Consider the following 24,972-nt stretch of genomic DNA (forward strand, 5'->3'; position numbering starts at 1 on the left):
ATTAACATAGAAAAAGTAATTAACAATAATTTAATCTCTTCTAAATTTACTTTTACTCACTAAAGCGATATAACATTTAATAGAACCACAAAAGTGAAACATTGTACATTATTAAGGCACTTGGGATGCGCAAACTCGATTTGTTATAAATAATAAGCACTATAAAATATGTATTGATAACATTAATTATAAGAGAGTTTCATTCACTTACTGACCTGTGAGTTACCACTTTCAAAAAATTATTGAAAGTTCCAAAAATGTAAAAAAAACAGCGATCAAATTTAGTCGTAATGATTATGATACGAGTACGTTCATATTGTTGGTCAAGGCAATAATGTATTTTTTTGAATTCATTTTGAATATGATGAATTGTCTATAGCAATATTGACCAATATTGCTATAGACAATTCTTTGAAAGCGACAACTCTTATGATACGGAAGACATGCAGCAAAAGTTAATTGAAAAGCTTTATGCTATTGCTCTTTGGCATAAAGTAATTGTAATATACATAACAATTTAAAAATGTATTTGTGCCAGAGTCAGTAAATGTATGAAAAACAACCTTACTATATCACTCGATTATCAGTCCAAAATAATGTATACTTACTTTTGGTTACCACTATCCTCACAAGAAACCCCTAATGTGATGAATCTTCCACAGCAAATAATATCTCCATAATTTGTACTATATTTTGTGTATATGAAGAAATCAGTAAAAATTCTACTAAATTGCTTAGTAGTCAATTTAATGTTTTAATTGAAAATGAATTTAATCTAAAAATACGGCGCTAAATTTCAATAATAATAAATCTTAAGCTTACGTGCAAGTTAACACTAATAAATAGCTATGTATATCGTAGTAAATTTAACGCCGTCAAGGTAGGGTAACCTAACAACACTCGTGCTAGAACACCAATACTGTAAGCGACAACAGAAGTACAAAATTACAGTAAATATAGTCGATGGCGTGTGCCACATCATTGTTAATAAAGTTCATCATGTTATAAACATAACAGGCATATAAATGTTAATAGTTAGACTATTAAAATACATAATAATGTTAACGTGAAAGGCCCAGCTATAGCTACATGTGGACGACGTCGACGATGATAGTTATGCGGAGTCCAGGAGCGGTCGCGCGTCTTCTGTTAGTGCCTCGGCGCCGTTAGCACTCACCTAGCCGGGTTAACGAGAAGAGAGAAAAACAGAATGTTAGTATCGATCGAAATGTCATGGTCCGACTACACGTAGCCTCAATCGCGAGGGGCTTCAACGCTTTTCGCTGCAATCGGAATGTCGGGAGCGAATCGATATAAAATCGAGAAATCTAGGCATGCAGCTAAAAGCGATCAAACGATCTCGGATTGATTCAGTGTACGGATTCAAAAATTTAAATATAATATAGAGGGAGGCTATCAGGCATTCGTGCCGCGACATTTGCTTCAGTTAATTAAACGACGGGTACTTAAATTAGTTCACTTAGTTAATGGTTTGAAGATGTTAAAAAATTTAGTATGATAATGATAAACTACATAGGATTAAATGCCCAATAGTTCCCATGTGGCGGGGCTCGAGTCACTTCGGCGGACCAGTGAGTCGAACACCGCCTAGACAAACAAGCATATATTTATCACTTATGTATAACCATAGCACCCAGATGCAAGTATGTAAGTTATTCAACACATCGCTGTAATCGGTAAAAATATTGTATAATATGAGAGCATTCATTTATATGTTAATATACTTGTGATAATCGGTAATGCCATTACATAATTGCATGTTAGTGACTCATATAATATAAATATATAGTTACAAATAAATCTGCAAGTGACAGTAGCAGTTATGAAAGTGCACTTCGTCATCAAACTGGGACTTGGCCTTGTGGAGCATGTTAGTCGTGTGAGGCTACTGTACTGTAACGTGACGTCACGTCATCAACTGTATCACTTTACTGTTGCAGTCGAATATCCCGACCCTAGCCAGCTAAAAGAAAACGCTCCAGTAAAATTTCATACAATTTATTTGCGTGTATATCTTCTGAAAATGCATTTATTTACAATCAACAATAGAAACAATATCTTACAAAAACACAATCGCATATATAAATCTCTTTAAATTATAGCGGTTTGATTCATCTCGTAAAGCATGAAAATACGTATTGGCGAATGCCTTAATCCACAAGGACACAAGTGCGATAAATCTTATACATAAGCACTTTCAAATAAGAAAGTAAATACTTAGGGCGAATATAGAATCGCCTAACTTAAAAAATTTCGTATAAAAAACTTATTTTGACTAAGAATATAAATTGTGATGGACGAAGAATATCGAGTCAAAGGACGGGGCATCTCGATTAATACTGGATCGATGGCACAATTCTGAAAATGCTCTTCCCTTTGACTAATACTGGGCAAAGCTAGGAAAGAAGGACTCACAACCCGAATTAGCACCTGAACTGAACAGAATTTCAAGCGTTAAAACTATTTAATCCTTGGAACTTCTATCCTTCTTCCCTCATTTTCTACACTAACCCGAAATAATTGCAACATTACACAAAACGAGATTCATAGTATTTGTAAGTACATGTTGTGATTTAAATATAAGAATTGGATAGTAGAAAAAAATTTGGTAACATTTGAAACAAACAATGTGAGGACATCACAACATGTAACAGGTATAAAATCTATAAAATGAAATATAAAAAAATCACAGTTTAAAATTATGCAGTGTTACTTCAGATCCGGTGTGAAGTAGAATCGGGCATAATTATCTATTCTCTAGCTATTTAAACCATAACTAATAAGTACACAATAAATAAAGACACAGACAGACATCTAAGCATAGGCAACGCGTCTCACAGATGAATATGATTGCATGAGATACAAAACTGAAGCTCAAAGCTAATACGTACAATGTAACTGACATAAAATGTGCATGAAACAATACTGGGGCAAATACAACAATCAGTGGAGCAACCGAGCAACAACCTTTTGATGATGCAGGCACACATCTTATTGTAATTACAGTGAGCGATCACTATAAAATAATTTGCGTGTATCAAAATATGTGAGTTGCACTCGGCAAATTCCCTGTGACGTAGTTGAAGATTCGTAAATCATCGCAAGCATATTCATCGTAGACATGCGTGCGCTCGCGCATCTCACCTTGTAAACAAAATGGTGGCGTGAGAGCGATTTGGCGGGAAATTAAGGCGCCGGTAAGGCGGTGCGCTGATAAGGGTGCTCCCTCACTTGCGCGAGCCGACCAGCCCTCCGCACGATACCTAGCGGCATACCATATTTATCATCTGTGTCTGGACAAAGCATTTTTATGTCAAAAAAATCTTCAGTAAGTGACACTCCCAGGTCTTTAGAATAGGCAAAGAAATCCAATAATAGCTTGAAATCAGAAATGCCCGGGAGGCCAGTGTAAATGCTGAAAAAAATCTCATTACCACACTATCATACATAATTCTAACTTAACTCTACTGCCAAATTGACTGTCTCATCGACTATAATAATTCAGAATTAAAGTTTCGTTTTGGCAGTTTCCTAAATCTTATAATATAGCTAAAATATTTTAATGCCTAACTTTATTTATTTTATTGCTTTGGAAAATAATAACAAAATTTAATTGAATTCAGAGGAAAGTAAAAATAATTTTGGACGAATTGGCTTTTATCTATTTGATTACATTTGAAAATTTCAAGTATTTTTTTTTTATATTTTGGACGTTAATTATGTTTTTTTGACTAACGTCTCTCATTTTCTGAATACATTTTATTACTAGAATACTTAAAATCTATGGTATGTGTATATAAATATAATATGGCTACAAGATTATAAATTAAGCCATTTGCTATCAAATATTCTTTCTCTTTATCGAGTTCGTTCGAATACATAATTATTTTTGTAAAACTAAAGAATCAACTAGAATGTTTAGTGTTTGTTCGTTATAATATATTATACTATTATGAGTAGTCAGATTATACTAAAAATAATTATTGAGTTAAGTTGTAAAACTTTTGTCGTTGCAAAGTTTACTTATTGATTGGTCCCTTTTGCTTGTAATCACGTGTTAAATTCTCTTTTTAATTATTCTTGTTTGTTAATACGAAAACTTTTGTTATTTACATACTGAATCTAAAAAATGAAACTGCATGCATGTGTGTGTAGTTGATTTTTACATTTCTATGACAATTTAACAAAAAGGTGGATACTAATGCCAATATTATGTTTGGAAACGAAAATAATTGTTAATAGATTAGTCATATTACAAGCGAGGGTTATCACAATAATGTAAGGTGTAATTTACTTTTCATTTCGTCTGAGATATTAAATATAAATAAAATCTACATCTTTGTATACGAAGCATCGGTAACTTAAAAGAGTCCTAAAGGCAGTTTAAAAAATATTTCACTAGAATATTTCGTCACTAAACCACCATCATTGAAAATGAACGATAACAGATTTAAAAGCATATCAATAAATATAAAATAAATAATTGTGTATAAAAAAATTATTTGTTTTAATAAATAATCATAAATCTTTGACCGTTCGGAAACAAAATATACTTTACTACTGTACAAAACGGATAAACAATGTACGTTCAAAATTAAAAACATAACGTAGGTACAAAACGATCGATCTCACTAATCTAGGTGTTCTTAATTTAAAACTTAAAACATAATTTGTTAATGGCTTGTTTGACTTAAGAGAAGGAGTTAAGAGTATCTGTCAAGGACGGTAAAAATGATGCGATGGTTGGTACGATGAAGTTGGAAGCCTGTCGTATCTTATCTGATGTGAGAGCGGCCAATGTCAAAAGCCAGCAAGTAGGTATCTCGATGCTGCAACCCCATCAAAATAATAATATCAATTACAAAAGAGGTTACAATATTTTTTATTTATTGGATTAATAAGTTAGATCTGTTTAGTTTTGATACAGTTCCTTTGCCACTTTATTATTACTGTTGTACCTCCATTTTTGGTATTAGTGTTTTTATTATTATAATAGACTAAGTAGTCGTTTGTTTGTGTTAGAATTCGCCTACTAGCTGCTTTGTTATTTTTCCTAAAATCTCAAAAACCATGCAGTTAGATAAAACAGATTATTTAGATTATTTCACTAAATTCATTTCTAACAAATTTCGTTATGAACTATCTAATGTTACTGTTTGAAATTCATTGAACGAGGCAATAAACCCGATACCTAAGCGTTAGTATAAATTACCAACATTTGATAACACTTGAGTAATAAAGGTTGATCGAATTACTATATTAAATGTAGCAATAACTATATCAACAGTTACACCTATTCAAGTAGCGTAAATAACGTCTACTCGTATTGTAATACTTATTTAAATACTTGAGATAATCTTTAAGGCTTTTGGTGATACTACTTCTTCAAATGAACCAAGAGGAAATGTTATCAAACGTTTTGAAAAATTAACGGGAGAACAACCCACCCGTATGGTCCGCAGCGGCGTACTCGGCGGTCAGCAGAGGGTTGGCCGCTGCGGTCAGCGCAGCGTAATTGGCGTAATCGGCGTATGGCGACGCGTAGATTAGCTGATGGGCTGGTTCACCAGGCGACAGAAGGCCGGCAGCAGCGCCAGCGCCTGTACCATTGAGAAGGCCACCTTGAGCACCCGGTCCGCCAGACATCCGTGGAGACAGAATCAATGGGGCTCCCAGAGGCGCCGGTGTGCGCAAAGTCACACTACCAACGCCGCCACCTGGCGCGAGTAATCGCTGGGTCTCAGCCGCAACGCGTCGCCATTCTTCATCAGCTGTGGATTCCTCTCCATTATTGTAAAGAATATGGCGCATTAGACCTTAATTTGCTACTTATGTCTATAGATCTTTGTTCATACTGATTTTGTATAATGAACTGATTAATTATTTATAATGTAAAAAAATGGAACCCTTCAGAGACGCTGCTAAATGTTTTTAGTTTTGAGCCTGTTAAATGGGCAACAAAAAGTATGTCAGTCGCTTTAGTCATTGTAACCACCCACGTTATTAGTTAATGACCCAAACGAACTACAAATCAATTAAGTTAGTCATCATAACAGTCCTTTTAGTGACTCACTGGAGAACAAAATGCAAAAGTAATAATTCTGCTATATGGTGATGCAAGTGCTAGATTAATATGATATTGAACTATTTCAAATATCCATTTGCAAAACGAAGATTGATATTATATAGTTAGTTATTAAACAAATGATCTCAATCGTAAACCACGAAATACCCGAATGCACCATTTGATCAAATTGCAAACCTATGCATAACCAACATTATGCGAAACAATTCTTAATATCTGATAATTTGACCCCCTGAATGAACGTAGTAAAAACTTCATCGACGATTTTGTACAAATCATACATGTAATGATCATCCCACATCCTTTATGAGTACTTCGTCATGATATTACGTAATAATAAGACCTTAAACTAAGTGTTAGTGACAAAACATAAATGCGTCCATACTTATGAGGCACTGACCGTTGACTGGCACGACGGCCTTCGTGCTTGAGTCGCGGTATGTGCCGTTTATAATCGCCAATTCCATTAGTTGACGTTTCTTCAACTCATCTTCACCATCTGCTTGCTGTAAATGATACAATATCAATTGAGAGAGATGTACACTAATAATAATAATTATTGTAGCAAGTATTTCAGGTCATCTTAGTTTTGGAAGAAAATGAAATAGACTTCTTGTATCAAGTAAAAATTTAAAATTTAAAAACCAATAAATATTCTCCTGCAAATACTCGCCAAACATAGAAGTACGTTACTAACAAAAATAGTTAAAATATATAAACCAATAGCCAATATTCCATATTTTGATGACCCATTTATGAAGGAAATAATATACATTATGAAAACAACCCGCAACCAGTTGAGATTATGGCTATGGACGAAAATAAATTCGAAGATTCGTAACTGCGATTTAAAATAAATGGTTTATCTCAACTCTGTGGGATAGAAAATTTGATTTAGAATAGTGCAGACTCAGATATAAATAGCTGTACTCGAGATGAGCCGTCGATGAACGGTCATTGCAACCACCTATCCTGTCTTCAAACAGGAATTACACATTAATTGACCGTTGCTTTCACATAGCTGGCGATAAAAAGATCTTTCTTGACAGTAAAATATTTCATTACAAAGTTGAAAACTATGATCATCTGAGGCTCGAATAGCGGTACATACCAGTAGTTTATAAGTTGTAGGACTTGACGCTCGTTAATAATAATTTATGGAAGCGACAAACATCAACATTGCTGGATCAGGGATGTGTAAAATCTTGTATAAAAAATTAAACTTACAGGAATAAGCAGACGTTTAACTTCTTCGACCGCTCGGGCCAGCTTTATCTTCGCCCGATTTTCAGTGTCCTCCACGGTGAGTAATACATGCAAATCGTCAGCCAGATGCTCCCAATTTGGCTTGCCTCTATTAGCGTCCTCCTGGAATATACCCAAGAAATAAATCATGAACGCGTAATACTTAGAGTCTTTATCCCAGATTATTTGAAATAACTAGTTCCTCTAGATTGTGGTTTATTAGTGCCAAGAATATATAAGACAAGTGTCAAAATACTTATGTGAGTGATAATAAATTTACGGATTTGCGACGATTTTATGACTATATCTAATCTAAACTATTTCAATAGAATATAATGAAAGTAACCTGAATATTTCCAGTGGCTGCCGGCGATAACACAAATGGTAAAGAATTAGTCACAAAACATAGGTTAGAAGTTTGAAACCTTTGAATCATTTTTAATTAATAGATTTCTTGATTTTCCTTTAATAATGATGGACATAAGACAAGGTGTGCAATTAATTTACTGCTTAATAGATCTTGCCTTGATTCTGATAGACAGTGCAAGTGGACAGTTAACGTGCTTATTTTTAATTGAAATAAATTTGTTATGAGGTTTACTTTTAGCCTCTCTTGCTATGAACATCCTAACAACATCAGATTTTTCTTCATTGTTAGAATGCCTTTATTTTTATAGATGAAAACATTAAAGTTTCACTAATAAGCATAATATCATTACCTTCTTTTTGTCCCTCATGGAGCCTTTACCCCTGACCATAATTTTGCATCCTGTCTCTTGTTCCAGTTGCTTTGCAGTCATACCTCTGGGTCCCAGGATCCTTCCAACGAAGTTGAACTGTGAAAGAAGAAAACCACTGGTTATTTTTTTTTTTGGAAAATGTTACTTGTGTTGTGTATATGTATACTATATTTTTGTATGTCAGTATTCTTTGTGTTATCGACTACTTGTGGCGTAACAAATTCAAAAGTCGGTACATATTATGGAGCATTAGCTCAGTTTATTTTTTCATTGATGACTGCATCAAAAATTGCAGGTTTATTAGTGCCTGCCCCAGTTGCGTTGGCCTATTAATGATGGTTACCCAATCGCGTACATTAAGCGCAGCTGTAAGGTTAATTATGAATCCATTTTACATGTGCCGCATTAGCTTCACATATTAGAGCAGGGAACATTTGACACAACCTCGTTTCCTAAGCATCAAAGCTCTGGTCAGCCGATGTATATGAACCGCGAACGGGTATCACTCCCGGCATGAAGAAATGGAACGATTGGCGAGCTGCCAAAAAATACAGTATCAACATTTTTGTTTTTTTCCTCAAAAATCTAAGCTCGCCATCAAAATTTAAATGTTCATTTTTAAATGGTTCGTAAAATTAACATTTAATATTTGTCATGTATGTCAGGTTGAATTATTTTTGTTGTCATTTAAGATTAAATGAGAGAACGTAGAATATTTTAACTAATTATCGCGGGTTTTATTAAAGAAAAAGCGCTATTCGCGAAGTGCTAAAAATAAATCGTTGTTGATGAAAACATTTTTTTTCGTACAGAAAATGATAAAGTTTTTTAGCTAATTTGGGCTCAGGCTCCAAAAAGTTGGCCTATATTTACTAAAATGAAATGGCGCGAAATATTCTTGTTGATATTTGTAAAAAGTGTAGCAATTTTTTAAGAAAATAATATTTGGAAAATTCTTGATCCTATTTCCAAGCATCACAAATAGCTTCTCTTAGCTAATCTACAATAAACGAGCCACATTCAAGTTCAGTAATTTCAACCAGTACTGCAGTCACCTAATTATATAGGCATCTATTATTTATAAAGATGATACTTTGCGGCTCACCGCAAATTGTCTCAACATTGTAGTATAATTTGAGGTTGTCTACAAGAATCATCTTGTCTCGTACCTCCTACGTATAACGCTTTACTAGACAAGATAATCCAGATGTACGGCAAGTTTTTAATATCTAGTAATATTAGCCTATAATCTTAGAATAGGTTAAATCTCAAAAGACTAGTTAAGTCCATAGCTGAGAGGAAGACTAATCGGAAACACGAGTAGAGTATTCCAACCCGGAACGGATTCTCGTGCTATTTATAGTTGTTTACATTTCACACAAATTGTGAAAGATTTCGCAGTAGTTTACGTAAAACAAAGAAATGTCAGCCGCTTGTCAATAACGCCAGGTAGTTACTGTTTCACCAAGTGCGAAGCGAACGTGATGCGTTGAAATGGCGTCGCGCTAGTTGGCCGAGCGCCCACCTCGGCCAATAGTTAATATTTTCACGACAAAAGTGATTACTGTATTCCGGAATACACGTGGCACGTTTACGACATCTTCAAGTTGCATGAGAATTCCACAAGATCTTTCGCTTTGTCAATATTGGAAAACCTAACGCTAGCAATAAAGTATAGGTATGTTAATCTATAATAATAATCATCTTACATCTATATTGATTATTTGTTCATCATCAATTCAGTTTTGTGCTAAATATGAGGTGATGAATGAGACTCCTTCGTCCTTGCATTAATATTTTTATTTTTGTCTTATTTCATTAAAATCTCTTTAATTTGAATACTATGTAATGAAATAGGTCAAAATAATAAATCTGTACACATGTGATCGCCACGGCCACGAAAGCTTCCAATTAACACACTGCTCGCTGCAGTATGTAGGTTGGACTAAACGCTTCCTAGTCGTCTATAAGTTGAAGATAATACGATCTTTATCGACGTTCAAGAAAAATATTATGAGAATAAATAAATTCAGCAGATTCTTTTACTACGTAGAAAATCTGAACTGCATATTAAAATTATTTAGGAAGAGAATTGCTTATCGCGTAACCGCCTTCTGAAAATTTTGTAGCAAAAGGGGAGAATTTGCTAACGCGTTATTCAAAGTTTGTTACGTAAATAATACCTACACGTCAAGGAAGCGATTCCTAAAAATTTATAACCGGAGATTTAATTCGATCGAAATCCGTAAAATGCATGTTCCATGTTTCCATTTGGAATGTTTATTCGCGGAGCGGACGTGTGTTTATTTTAAAATAACATTTTGAATATTTTTAAGATATCGTCTGGAAAAATTATGTAAACACACGCGGAAAGTATAAATGATTCAATTGCGTTTTGACCAGTTAAATATCTGCAGTTTTAACTAAGTTAACTATGGGTAACTTAGGCATCGCCTAACTACTAATAATATTAGGTAGAGCTTATGTTATTAGATCTACCTTTTATACTACAGTCTACATCAGGGGTTCTCAAACTTATTTTGTCTACTGCCCACTTTGAGAGAAAAAAAATCTGGGTTCCACTCCGCCCCCCTTTAGACCTTCAGCGCCCACAGGGGGGCATTATCGCCCACTTTGGGAAAGACTGGTCTACATGTATATTTTGTTTCATAACATTGTTTCAAAGTGGTAATTTTAGAGAGTAGAAAATCAACATATTGAAAAGCGACAATCATCATTATAAAACATAATGTTAATTAATCAATCATTAAATAATATTTAATTAAAAGCTATCTACAAAGATAAATTACTGCATTAACGAATTGAATCATTGCCAAAGTTAAGCTGAAAATCAATTGCAAAGCAAACCACTATTTACTAGTAGTATAGCGGTTGCTGTCGTATCATAATATTATAGGGTTAAAATAATCTATTGTTTTTGTACATTTTATATAACTTCTTCCGATATCATTCGGTAGAATGTTGACAAGATATTATAACAATGACATAAGAAGGAAAACTTTGTAAATACTATATGCATTCGATTGTTAGGCTTTCACTGCGCACCGAGGCACAATTTTTCGTCAACATTAGGATCAAATTGAAGTATTTTAATCTCCGGTAAATTGTTCAGCTCATCATGCAGTTATTTTGCTTTAATCGTTGTATTAAATATTGCTGCATCTTTAATTACGCTGTAATTAACATGTTGGACTTGTCCTGCATAGAGAAGGTTAGGTAAGCGATATATAAGAATAACGTACATCTTATATTTTACGGTTAGTCTCTACAGTACAGTACTATTATTGACAGCTTATAAAGTCATCAGAAATTAAATGCAACGTAAAATTAGCGAAGACAATGATAATATGACTGTGTAGTAGGAGGTGAGTAGGAGCTTATAACTTAAGAAACTTATGAGAGTTGTGGAGTGTGAACAAGAAGAGGGGAGGCCTTTGTCTAAAAGGTAGTCCCTTTTTATAATTTAGAGGAATTACAATCTTTTTACTTGGACACTATTTATAACAAATTTTATATTTACTTGGTTAACAAAAAAATTGATCTCTGATATCATTAGTTAAGTACGTCATAATATCAGTAACACAATAATAATATTATAATATGTCTGAAAGTGCACTGCGGTTTGCATTAGATCCATCTAATCTCAACGTAGTATTGATATTGGATGTATTGTCATGCCAAGTTATTTCAAGCTACCGCTCTCTGGTTCATATAATAAGGTGGGATTTAGATTTTCCTAAGAATGGAATGGTGGAATGTTCTATTGGTCACGAAGCGAATTATCTATTGTCGCCGCTAGCGATAGATGAACACGCATTTAAAATGATCTCATGTGTATCCGTCGATATTACTCAAAATATTAGCAATCTTCGTACTTTATACCTGTACAATATGTGAAATGTTTGGTTTAGATGTAAGAAACTGTTAAAGAGTGATTTTTTTATAATCTTAAATTTTTTTCAAATTTTATTTGGTAGGGTGCGTTTTCACCGCAGCTGCGTTGCGAACCTTCGTTTTTTAAAAACCAATAGAATCGCTTCATTTGCCGGATCCCTATCGCTGATGTACCTAGCGTTTGGTCATCATAACTTCATCATAATTTTTAGAATAAGAGTTTTTACATCTAAATTTCTAACAGTAGGTCCCTTTGTCAAAATATTTTAAAGAGTCCTAAACATATTACTCGTATACACGCAATTTCCCATCAAACTAGAAATATTTGTATACTTAGAGGAAATATAATTTGGTTAAATGACAATACACGTTATTGTAATCGATCATTTAAGTTCACTGATGATTCATACCCTTATATTACATCATCTTCAATGAAAAAATCTCAATGAAAATCAATTTTCCGCTCCGTCTTCCAATGATTTTATTCGTATTATCCCCATGTAGGTATGAAATTTATTGTCATCATCAGGTATTCTTTTGTGTATTTTATGGTATTATCTTACGAAGCTTTATTATCTAAGGCTCTAAAAAATTAGAAGTATTCTGAAAATATAAATTTCAAAGTTATTTATACTTGTAAGTTCATAAAATTAACAGACAATAATTTATATTAAATATTAGATAAAGACGAGATTACTGATTAAAACAGAGTACGCCTTAAAGAGGTTTTGGAACTGTTGGAAGTAGTTGTAACATTATATAGCAGTTAATAGTTATTATATAAAACAACAATATACCTATTTTGTGCAATAAACAATTTATCATGCTATTTATTCATTCTAATTGCATCGATTTATGGTATCGTAAAAAAGCGCCTAGGCGACATTATTAATGCTAAATGTTTAACTCGCCTGCAATTATAGGTGCGTTGCATATTTGAATTTCAATTAATTCATTCAAATACATATTATATATATACTTTGCAGAAACATGGAGCCAACTTGATTTACTTGACGCGAATAAGTGTAGTATAAAAAAGGGTTAAACGAATAAATTGTAACTACCAACTGGATTTGACTGGCGGAATGCATAAATAAAAAATATAACTAAAATCTACTGATTACTTACTCTAAATATTAATTAGAAAATAGCTAAAGAAGCCTTACCGTACCGTACCGTACCTTAGTACAATACAATAGTAAGGCTGACAATGAAAACGTAAAAAAACAAACCCTTGAATGTGTTAATCAAATTCTATCGGAAGATTACAAGACCGAAGACACATTTTCGCATATTCCCATAAAACTTCTCAACCAACTTTCAATATCAATAAAGACACAGTACACGCGAGATCAGAATGTAGTGAAGGAACAATTCGTGCAACGGTCGGATGCTCGGCCGTTTGACCTCTTGCGCCGCTGACCCGAGCGATCCAAGCGGAACACAACTGTTCCATCTCTTCTCAGTGTCTACCACTGAGGTCATAAATGGACTAAATATAGTCCTTGTAACTTTTAAAACCGTGTGGTTCCTGTAAGCCCTAAAGACTTCACTTATCTCTTACATTTTGAAGAGTCATATTTTAAATCCCTATGATACAAAATAAGATGAACCAGCCTTCGCCATTAAAATCTATAATTTGAAGTACTAGTGTTATTAAATGCGTTTAACACTTTCAGACTACCTAGCAAGCAAGTATGCGACAAAATATTTTTTAGCTCAAAAACATACAAAGATTTTCAAGAAATTTGTCTAGCATGTGCATGAGCCATAAGGAACAATTTGTGTTCTAGCCCTGGTCGCTTGACCTCTCGCGCCGACTTAAACGACCCACGCGGAACACATCTGGGCTATTCATCTTGTCTGAGATACCAGCCAGCATTATATCAACGAGGCCTTAGATGAAAGTCTAGAGTGAGGTAATTATTGCTTCTAGATAATGTTCATGATTCTAAAATGTAGTTTAAATGTTTTAGGCCTCAATCTAAGTGTAGAGTTGGATGCCCTGTAGATTAAAGGATCCACAATTTGAAGAAGATGGCTAGCAACAGATGCTTTCTAAGATTGGGATGACTGGCCTTTGTTCAGCAATTATTGGGGCTGATGACGATGATGAGTCTAAATCTTTATCAAAATCTGAGATGCTAATATATATTTTCTCTACAGTCTACTCTATACAGTGACATACAGAGCATGGTACGAGACTAAGTACGGAAGTAATCTGCATTGTAGAAAGTACAGTATTATGTTTTTCGAATTGAAAAGAATTGAGAAAAGAATACGGCTGCGTTTCCATTGAAGCTCAAACTGTGTTGAAAGGTTTTTTTTTTATTAAATAGAACCGTTGGGCTGGGCTAGGTAAGGAAAATGAAGCGATTCTATTGGTTCCTAAAAACTCACACGTAATGAAAACGTACTGCGAAAATCAGCATTATCTCGCTTTAATTCAATGTCATAGTCATTCGTTGATAAATATACGTGGGTGAGCCATGCTTCGGCACGAATGGGCCGGCTCGACCGGATAAATACCACGTTCTCACAGAAAACCGGCGTGAAACAGCGCTTGCGCTGTGTTTCGCCGAGTGAGTGAGTTTACCGGAGGCCCAATCCCCTAACCCCTACCCTATTCCCTTCCCTACCCTCCCCTATTACCCTATTCCCTCTTAAAAGACCGGCAACGCACTTGTAGCTCTTCTGATGCTGCGAGTGTCCATGGGCGACGGAAGTTGCTTTCCATCAGGTGACCCGTTTGCTCGTTTGCCCCCTTATTTCATTAAAAAAAAAAAAAAAATCGTCTATTTCTAAAATCATAGATGTATTCAGCTCATGTTACAATAGCGGAGTGACAAGCTGCAACACAACACCCGTGTGGTCCCTTTTCTTTATCTAGTGTTACATAAATATCGTTGATCAAGGCAAAGACATCAGTAATTAAAGGCATCTGGTTTATATTAAAGGTAGTTATGTATTCGCCTTATCCTGCTCCATTTTGTTTTATTTATAAACTGAGCACTATTTTAATATGTAATGTATTTATTTATGTATGATTGACAGATAAATGTATGAGCATTAGCCATTGCGTAGATTTCTACGTCTTTGAGTTAGTTTTAAGATACTTTAATGCTGTAACATGCTATGAATGTAAATCGGAATCCCACCTAAATAAATATAATGTTCTTTGGGGTGAGGACCTGGTGATCTGTAATACAGGCATGACCTATGATGGACACCTGCAGCTCCTTACAATTTCACCTGACTGTTGAAAATTCTGTTATTATGTTTATCTTAAACTTGTATTGTGAGGAGAAATAAAGATTATTATTACTATTATTAGTTTATAACTTGTAAGTTTTTTATGAGTTTGAAAATTTTCACCACTAATTGTGATACCTATTATACCTATTAAATTTTTATTTTTAAAACTCTTTTATCACATTAATTATTTGAGTTTCTGTAAGTTATATTAAGACTATCACATTTTCATCATAATATTATAGTTGTTTTGTTACAAATAGGTTACAAACTTTTACAAATGATTTTATTATAGTAGGGACTCATGTGTTTACGAATTTGTGAATAGCATTCAGCTTTATCGCCCGCATTTTATGACAACATTCTAATGCAGATTACAGATAGGTTCCGAGAAAAACATTTAAATTATAAAGAAACATGTGATGAAATGTAGGCCACCTACGCAGCGTTTATTTCTTGAAACTCGTAGGTTTGGCCATTTCAATTGAAGGTTTGACAATTCTCTGAATGATGAATATGAATCTTTGAAGATGTAAAGGTTTACAGCCATCCAGATTCTGTAGGCCTTAAAGATGTAATTAATTTAAATAAACATGAAAAACTATCCTTTTTCTCCTCCTTCCCTCTTGCTCGAATTATTTAAGAGGAGACACTAGGGCCGTTTTTCCATACGAACGCTGTCTGCCTGTTTCCTCCATGGATAATGCCGATAGAGTTATAATTTTTTCCTGAATATCTATGGCCACTATTAGCATGTCCCTATGTTTTCTTTATTTTCATAATTAAATTATCAAAGAAGATATGAACGTTCAAAACCCCAAAAAAATTACCAGATTTTCCGCTGTGTTCAAACATCCATAAAACAAATTTGGCTAGACTATACTAAAAAAAAAAAACATGGGAACACAGCTCTAGCCTTGCTTTAATTTTTGATGAAAAAAGTAAGTACTTAAGTCAGTTAAGTTTTAGAGAAGAAATCAGGGGAAAACGAATCGTTGATTTTCTGTTCTTTTATTAGATCAAACTGCAGTTGTCTCTATCTCGCTCTGCGGGGGGCCGGGGGAGGCTTGAGGCTAGGGAGACTAGATAGATTTTACAAATACTTGTTTTTCATTTCTCTAGCCCTAGTGTTTCCTCTTAAGTTACGTTAACGAACTCTATTTGAATATTCGTCCTGTATTCTTCCTTTAATGCAATAGCATTAAAGGACCCAAATATACAAATTGAACAACAATTTTAATTTTAATACTAAGAATTACAGAACTACTACAATATGCAATCACTACTAAACAAAATAGCAAACACAACTGTTGATGTGTAGTGGTGAGTGCAGTATTATACGAATTGTATGTTTATTTGAACGCACTTGTTTATGGCTAGGCTGTTATCTATTTCTAGATTCCCCGCCATATTGTTATATTACCAAAACATAAACACTATGTTGGGACTGGCCATTGCACTAGGATAAAGGAACAGAACTTTCGGACTTCACTTAGATCTTTTCTTGTCTCTACAAGAAATTTTAATTCTATAATCTTATATCTTTAAACGAGCAATTCTTGTATATATATATAATTGGAATCTCGGAATCGGCTCCAACGATTTTCATGAAACTTAGTATATAGGGGGTTTCGGGGGCGATAAATCGATCTAGCTAGGAATCATTTTTAGAAAATGTCATTTAATTCTTGTTTTATCGAATACCGAGCAAAGCTCGGTCAAACAGCTAGTAATTTAATAATCGGGCTATATTAATAAAAATAATGAACCTATCATGTGCGATAGAGCTGCAGAATAAAAGTAAAATATATTCAAAACATATTTGACACTGTTCATTCATACAAAGTTTGAACACAAAGACTTAAAGATAGCTTTGTATCATCAGCAAAAAGTTTAACGGAATCTTCTAATAAGGAGTTGTTTAATAATGTTACATACATGGATAGATGAATAAAGACAGATTAAAAGACGTACTGAGTTTGTAGTCTACCAGTATAAGCTGGAAATTTTATGACCATTTAATTAAGTCAGTATAATCGCAACTGAAATTTTAGTACATTAATTCATATAACATGTTATAAGTATTTAATTTTTATGACTTTAATATCAATAATGAATTCAAGTGTTTTTTCGTACTCTTTGTTATGTCTTTACAATATACATTTGAGAGTTACAACTATAAGTAGGGAAGAGGTGTTATTATTTTACTTGTCATAGTAGCGAGTTTAATCAAAACTATAGACGTATAACCACAGCTCTACAAGACCAGTGTGACCAGTTATATAGAGTATAGACGATTCCTATATCCACTATAAAGACCTTTATGCCGACGACATAAGACTAACTCTTAAGATACCTAGAAGTAAAACAACAATGAACAGTCTTTAGTTGATGTAACTACGATAGCCAGGACCTATTCTCATGATTCGGATGTCACTTCGAGCACAAGCTATCTTTCTCGTGCGCACACGATATGCTGTGTAAAAGCATGAGTGTGACAGCCTGCTATTGAAGCGTCGTTCGAGGCATTAGAATAGTGCCGCTGTACGCTACGCACATGCGATTGCTACGTGAACAATACGGAATGTTCCACATTTGCCTGATTTGATTCCAATAAGGATATCGTTCTCCTCCGTTGCTGTAACAATTCCTTATTTAAAATCGATTGTGGATTTTATCAATTGATCGAAATACCCAACTATTATTGCGGTACTTAAAACTATCCGTAAGTAATAATTGTTTTGACTCATGTTATATTTTTATCGAACAAAAATTTAGTTTGAAATGCATTTTTCTACACTTTTATAGCACGCAATAGATCTTCTTTATAATACTCAATAGCCAAAATCGCGCACCATTATGAGCGTGATTTTAAGCAACTTAAGGTTATAAAACAATGCAGTGTCACATCCGTAAAATTTGTGTTTGCTGATAAGCCAGTTTGATTTAAGGAATAGGGCTTTGATGTTTATACTTTTTTATTAGACACTATAATTACTGTTAATATTGAGCGTGTGGTAATTAGAACAGCGGTTCTCGTGAAAGTGATTCATCCGGGATTTTGCTAGAAGGAAATCGAACGTAACCATGTCAGTGCTAAAGTCTCTAGCTAGATTAACTTTAGCATTTCAACACCGAAGCTATAAATAAGATATATCGAGCGGAAGAACGCACATTAGAACATCCACGCAAGTGAAGCAGCGAGCACAAACAAATCATTAAGACAAAATTAGGGTGGCCTACATGTGAATGTACGCATTGCTATTTTATTGCTAAGCTAAATAATATCTTGGAATACCGCATGGTATTAACAATTTTCAGCAATTGACAGTAACGGGAAATCAGAACAATTCGCAGCGCAGTCAAATGCAACCGTGAGACGTCGATTGTTCTGATATTAATAGTTTCCTATCTACTCTCTCCACGCCACGTGGACTATAACAAAAATAAATGAGACGACGAGAAAGAACGTCTCTGCTATTTCCAGAAGAATATCAGTGCACCTCAGTTTTCGTATGTCCTTAAACTTATGTTTAAGTTCATTCAAAAATACACCATTATTATTAGTGGTGTATTTTTGTTTTACGATAAAATTACTTTATATTAATAAATCCCAAGAATTACATTTTTAAATCAGACATATAACGTAGATTTTTGTCTAATAATTTATATTCTGATGCATATTTTGAAAGTTGGTTTAATATTATTGCTCCAGATTCAATATAATATTATGAGATGATATCATCACCATATTTTGTAGAAAAGTCTACTTCCTTCCCCATTCAAAGAATAAAGAAGTTGATTCGCATTCGTATTCTTAACACACTTAACATAGTAATAAAGCTATAATATATTCTACTAATTAATGAAAGATAACTTTAGCCTCGTTCAAAATTTAATGTAATACGTATAATGTACGCGTACATTTAACACATTAAAACTCCAGAAATTATCTTTGACTAACATAGCGAGACTTGCCGAAAAATATCTTAAACATATTAGTCATGGCCTCCAGTACACATAAAAGTATTGTTTCGACAATATGTTCGACATACAAATCACACGCGGCCAATTCTATTTCTAGCTTTGCACTACCGTTCATTTTACAGCTTTTTGCTGGCGTAAAACTACCAAGTAAAACATGGTATGTACTACGTTCTAGAAATTACAGAAAATCGAGAAAATATGTTTTTAACGTTTTATTTGAAAATTAACTTCAAAAAGTTAAATTGGAATAAGAGAGGACATGGTTTGTGGATTTTGCCATATACGTTAATCCAGCTAGGATATTCTCGTAGAGCAATATGTTCATAGTTATATAATAGCAAAATTGCAGTTCCTTTCAAAACAATGATACCACATGTAAATGCATAGCCTGCTATTGGTCGAGCGAAGCGATCGGCGCTTTTGAACAATCAATACCGCAATCAATTTATCTTAAGATTTACGCACGCATTGTTGAATACCTAGAAACATCTGGATGATGTATGAAAGGAAAATTTGTCACGAAAGCATAGTATTAACTAGGTCGATTGTTCCCTGGCACGATTTACAAATCAAGCTAGATCGGTGGAGCTGAAGGCGTAATCTGTTGTCCTGAATTATCAGCCTATATTCGTCATTGTCAATCAATGTTGGACTGTGAAGAATTGTTAAATTATTTCGTGGGTTATTGGTTATTTCAGTTTTATTTGTATATGTTACGGCTAATAGCCGAAGTGCGGATACACCTAGTTTTACCCGGCTACAACTAGGTGCAGCCGGCCACATGCGATTAAACTTAGGTGTATCCTACTTATCTTCGGTTATAAAAAAAGTTAATGCTGCCTTTGAAGATACAGTTAGGCACTGGTTTACAAAAGACATGAGGAGGTCGTTTGAATTGAAGTAAACCATAAAAGGAAATGAAACGTTGGACGGCGCCAACAATCACTCTCTAACAAGGCGCCTTGCTTCACAATTTACAGCTTCTTCTACAAGTCCTTCAGGTACTTAGCACGGGGCCAGACTGACGTGGTGTGAAGCGTCCATAGATATTATTATATTATTATTATTATTCTTTATATGAATGAATTATGAAAGTATAATTTTCAGCATTTTAAAAGTTTAAAAGTAATTTATGGTAGAAAAAATAAAAAAAAACGAAACGTTGCTTTTTACGTCCGTAATTGTATGTTCATATTTTTGGATCGTTTTATCAATATTGATATGGATAGATAAAAATTCGGCTTAGAAACTCTGGCATTCTACCAGATTCTGGTGAGGGAATTAACATTTACTTGATTTAAGGAATGAGACTGTTGTTGTTAGTCACCTTTTTGGCAGACGTCCACAACTCAAATAATAGTTTATTCCCCAAAAATATTTTTAGCGCATTTTATCCAGACCATAAGTCGCTTTTCGAGAGTAATAGATGGCTACAAGACGAACAAAATAGATTTAAGTTGATGCCAATAATATTTAAACATAAAACAAGCTACATATATAGTAGATAATATGATATTATGTGCGTGTGCACGATTTAACGGCGCTGCTAAACTATTTTCATCGTAAGAAAAAAGAACTATGTCGAGCGTAGTTAGTTTGTATATATATTATGAGGCATATTTGCTGCACAATATTATTATTTTCTAATTTTAACTAATACGACCATAGATAAAGTATTATAGTATAGATGTAATCTTAGCCCGTCATCGCGTGGCCATTTTGTGCTTATTTTCATACAAGTAGTGTGCGATTATTTTCTTGAATATTTCTATTTGTCGATCATTTTTAAGCACATTATAATATAGAAAAGAAAGTCATTTAGTTCATGATATCGATAAACTATAGTTCAAGTGATGACAATCCGTAAACACACGTAAAAGCTATGCAATTTATGTAGCCAAATTATTAATTGATGTGACATTTTTAGCACTAATGCCTTATATAGCACGAATAAGGAATTCTTAAACTTATAAATTATCTTTTTAGCTTACAAAAATACCGATTAAAAAGCCCAAAAAACGTTATTCAAAACTTACGTATTTAATGTTAAATCCACGTGTTTGAGGCATTATTTGTCCATTCTTATGGTTTATTATTTATTAATTTACCATGTTATTTTGTAATTTACCATGTAATGATTTCTTTGTAATTGCATTTATCCTTTGATCAGTCTATCATTTATCTTATATTATGTACTATTGAAACAGGGTAAACCTGCATTTAAGTCTAATATTTACCAACTTATCTATCTATACATAAATTACTCGAAAGCGGTCAGAGGATCGATCACAATGCAAGTTACTTAACCGTATCATTCGATAGAATTGGGACCATAATTCAATAGCGGAGTTCAATAAACTCTATGGCAAACAAATAGAAAGCAAACGAGCTGAAGTATTACGACAATGAATGGACGATGTCAGTAAGGACGGAGCCTCACCGGAGAATGCGAGCCCGTCGAAACACGAGCTCGCCCTGACATAAGTCTCCAAATGTAGCAAGCTGCCAACCTTGTCTCTCTATTTATATGACTAACACTCGTTCATTCTGTCCCCCGATGTAATAAAACTGTACAACCTGTGACACTTATCTCGATCTATGGCGTAATCACGAGAAACCCTTTTAAAATAGCAGCCAAAACTGTCTTGGTTCACTTACTGGGTGCGACGATCATTGTTTTTGCGAATTGATACGTAAACAGAATGACGCATTCGTTTAATTCGTCTAATGAAACGTTAAATATCCATAAATCTAGCAGTTTAAGTTGTAATAAGGTGAGTCTTGGGGAATAGCTGCTGTCCATTTTAGAATCTAAGAATATATTTATACAAATATATACTCACGTCTGGGTGTTCTTTGACTGGTACGTATACTTTTTCTGTGAGTGTGGTGACCATGCCTTCCGCTTCTGGTAATATTAATGGTTCTTTTTTCACTCCATTTATTTGAAACAAACTCGCACGGACCTTTGCGATTTCTGAAAATAAAATAATGCATAATGAGTCATAATGCATCTGCTAGCATAAATCTAATAAATGTGTCAAAATTGTTAACAGTTTTACGCGTCCGCCCAAGAATTTACTGCAGAAGATAAAAGTTTATGTAGGTTATGTAGCGAATCAGAATGTACAGTTACTGGAAATTCATATTGGGATTTTGCAATTGCATTACACAAACGCTTGTTTCATAATACTTATTAATTTTGTCTCCTTTAAAAAGTGACTTAAAATATTTTTTAATTATGTTAATCGTAACTACTTGTTTTTATTTCAGACTTAAATACTGTAATTATATAAATTATGCATAAGTATTTATAGAAAGTTAAATGTAAAATAAACTATACTGTTCAGATACAAGATAATGGTATCAGTACTCTATCACGATTTCTGCAGTAAGTGTCGTTTATTCGTCGATCCTTATTATAGGTTAAACAGTCTTGACTTATCAGACGTGGATAGCTAATAATAAAATAATAGAAATCCCAAGTTCTAATATCGTTGATCGTACAAATATTACCTATTCTTTTGATAAATGCGATCCAACATTCATAAAAGTTAAGATAGTTACAACGTGTGAAATTATGATACCAAGCTCCTGAATACACCGCAATAACGGACTAGACTCAGCTAGCTTTCTTTAAGGAGAAAACGCATTAAATTGCGTGGGAATAAGTCCCTACAAAATCATCTATGTAAATTACTAAACGACTCAATTGCATTTTCTCTTTTCGCAATTTTTTTCCTACATTTCTTTAGCTACTAGTTACATTCACTTAAAAACATTAAATATAAGCAAAACGTAGGGGTTTCGCTCTAGAACTTTAAAACCTAAAAATAAAAATACAACGGTGGTTGACTTGTTATGGTGTTAAATCAAGTTACATTAGGCACTGGGAAACTGAGTGGATATTGCTAAGAGTGCCTGTGCGTGTACTTAAGTATGACGTAAAGTTAATTTAAGTTTATACGATATTATGAATATCTTACAATTAAGTTTATTTATGCGATTATTATAAGTAAACACCAACAATTAATACATGACATCAATACAGCCGAAGGTGGCAACTTTAATGCCAATTCGCTACTGGTGGTCTCACAAACATCAGGAATGTTTTGTCAAAAGTGATGTCATACTTATTTATTATCTCAACTTGTCCTTTAAACAGCAGTTAGATGTAATCGTGATCCAAGATTTAGATTGTTAAATGGACTCAAGTTACACCTAGGTAAATGTTACGAAAGATACAAAAATCACTTTACAAACATTTCGTTTCTTAGAAAGAACGTAAATATTAAACTTTATGGAAACTAAAATCTTCTCTTAAAATATTTAAAGTAATATTAGCATGAGCAGTAATAAATATAGAGAGGAATTTTAATTGCTGTTTTTGTTTACGCATATAATAGAAATTACAAGTATGAGAGTATGAAATAGCGTCAACATTTCTCAACACCACGACAAGCAGTCGCTGCTCTTCTAGATAAATTATCTCGAATATATTTTGTGCACGTTACCTAACACATTTACTGGTAAATATTATTTTATTTTAGACGTCGAGCACGTATTTGTCATAGCAGAGATGACAGTGTGAATGAGAATTTAAACACAAGAAGAAGCTACGTGAAGACTATTATGATGATGTGTAGCATGTTAAACATTTTTATCTGTTTCTGGTACTTATATTCGTTTAAGCCCTGAACGCTGCTAAGTCTCAGCCGCATTGAGGAGAAATCTTTGTAACAAATCTGGTGTGATAAATATTGCTAAAAGCAACGGTTTTCGCCCCAACTACAATCATTGAGCAAACAAGTCTCGGTGTCCAGATAAGGAACTGATGAGTCAGTGGGTAATATCCGGAGTGTTCTGTAAGAGTAAGACCATATGTTTTGTAACATCGTATGCATAAAAAGTGTGTCGGTTCCTTATAAATATTCTACACAGCTAAATAAAATATTGCGTGTACCTATGTAAAAGATGTTTATCTAATTATGTTGAGTGCATGTTGGTATTTCTTGAGTAAAGAAAATATACGTAAAACACTCTGACTTTGGTAACATGTTGAAGCCGCTTTTGAAGAATCTTCTATAGATGCGTCAAAGTTGAAGGTTTGATGTGACAACATTTAATCGCGTAATGAACCATGACTTTATGCATCGACAATAGAAATCTACATTGATAAATCGATTTGGATAATTCAGCCTTAAAAACTGTTTCGTCTGCCTGTCCATACGTAGCGGGTACTGCGACAATGTGGAGCTTTCACGCCTTATACGGTGGTAAGTGAGTAAACAAGCCATTAACCCGTACCATCGTGGATTATATATTTAATTGCCACCTCCTGGCGTATCGATGTCAGACGCCATTTCAAAATGGAAAACATTCGAGATTTAACCCGTATTGTGAGTGACCCGTAACAAACGACTTAATTAATTTTCAATTTATCTTAGTCCGGTGAAGCTTCATTTAACTTTCACAACAGAGTGATTGCATTATGAGTTCATTGGCGGCTTTTTTTCATTTTTCATAAATGTGAAACGTGATTTCTACCATGATAAATCGAAATTAATTTAATGTATTTGTAATTGAAAAGTACCTCTCAAATTAAGATATTCAATACTACAGATTAAGTTGGTTTTGTGCAGTAAGCGTAACTTTTTGACAAGTTTAACATTACAAGGTCAGAAAAGAGGGATTCGTTTGTAAACCTTTGGAAACTTGTCAACGCTA

At 33.8% G+C, this 24,972-nt stretch overlaps 1 protein-coding gene across 8 annotated transcripts in view; it reads right to left on the reverse strand.

The window, feature by feature from the left end:
* Nucleotides 1–387: 387 nt before the first annotated feature.
* The window catches only part of LOC121725778 (protein held out wings), a 62,252-nt gene continuing 37,667 nt past the window's right edge, over nt 388–24,972 (reverse strand). The window contains exons 2-8 of one of the 8 annotated variants that reach the window (XM_042112888.1): nt 22,089–22,222; nt 8,071–8,187; nt 7,334–7,474; nt 6,492–6,612; nt 5,469–5,792; nt 3,166–3,284; nt 388–1,177 (exon numbers count right to left, since the gene is read on the reverse strand). In XM_042112888.1, the coding sequence (XP_041968822.1) occupies nt 3,208–3,284; nt 5,469–5,792; nt 6,492–6,612; nt 7,334–7,474; nt 8,071–8,187; nt 22,089–22,222 (914 nt within the window). In that variant the 3' untranslated portion in view covers nt 388–1,177; nt 3,166–3,207. Of the gene's footprint in view, nt 1,178–2,003; nt 3,315–4,094; nt 4,851–5,468; nt 5,793–6,491; nt 6,613–7,333; nt 7,475–8,070; nt 8,188–22,088; nt 22,223–24,972 lie in introns of those variants that run through there. The other 7 variants (XM_042112886.1, XM_042112892.1, XM_042112889.1 and 4 more) reach the window with 7 other exon arrangements.

This window comes from Aricia agestis, chromosome 3 (assembly GCF_905147365.1).
Source record: "Aricia agestis chromosome 3, ilAriAges1.1, whole genome shotgun sequence".
In the NCBI taxonomy this organism is placed as follows: Eukaryota; Metazoa; Arthropoda; class Insecta; order Lepidoptera; family Lycaenidae; genus Aricia; species Aricia agestis.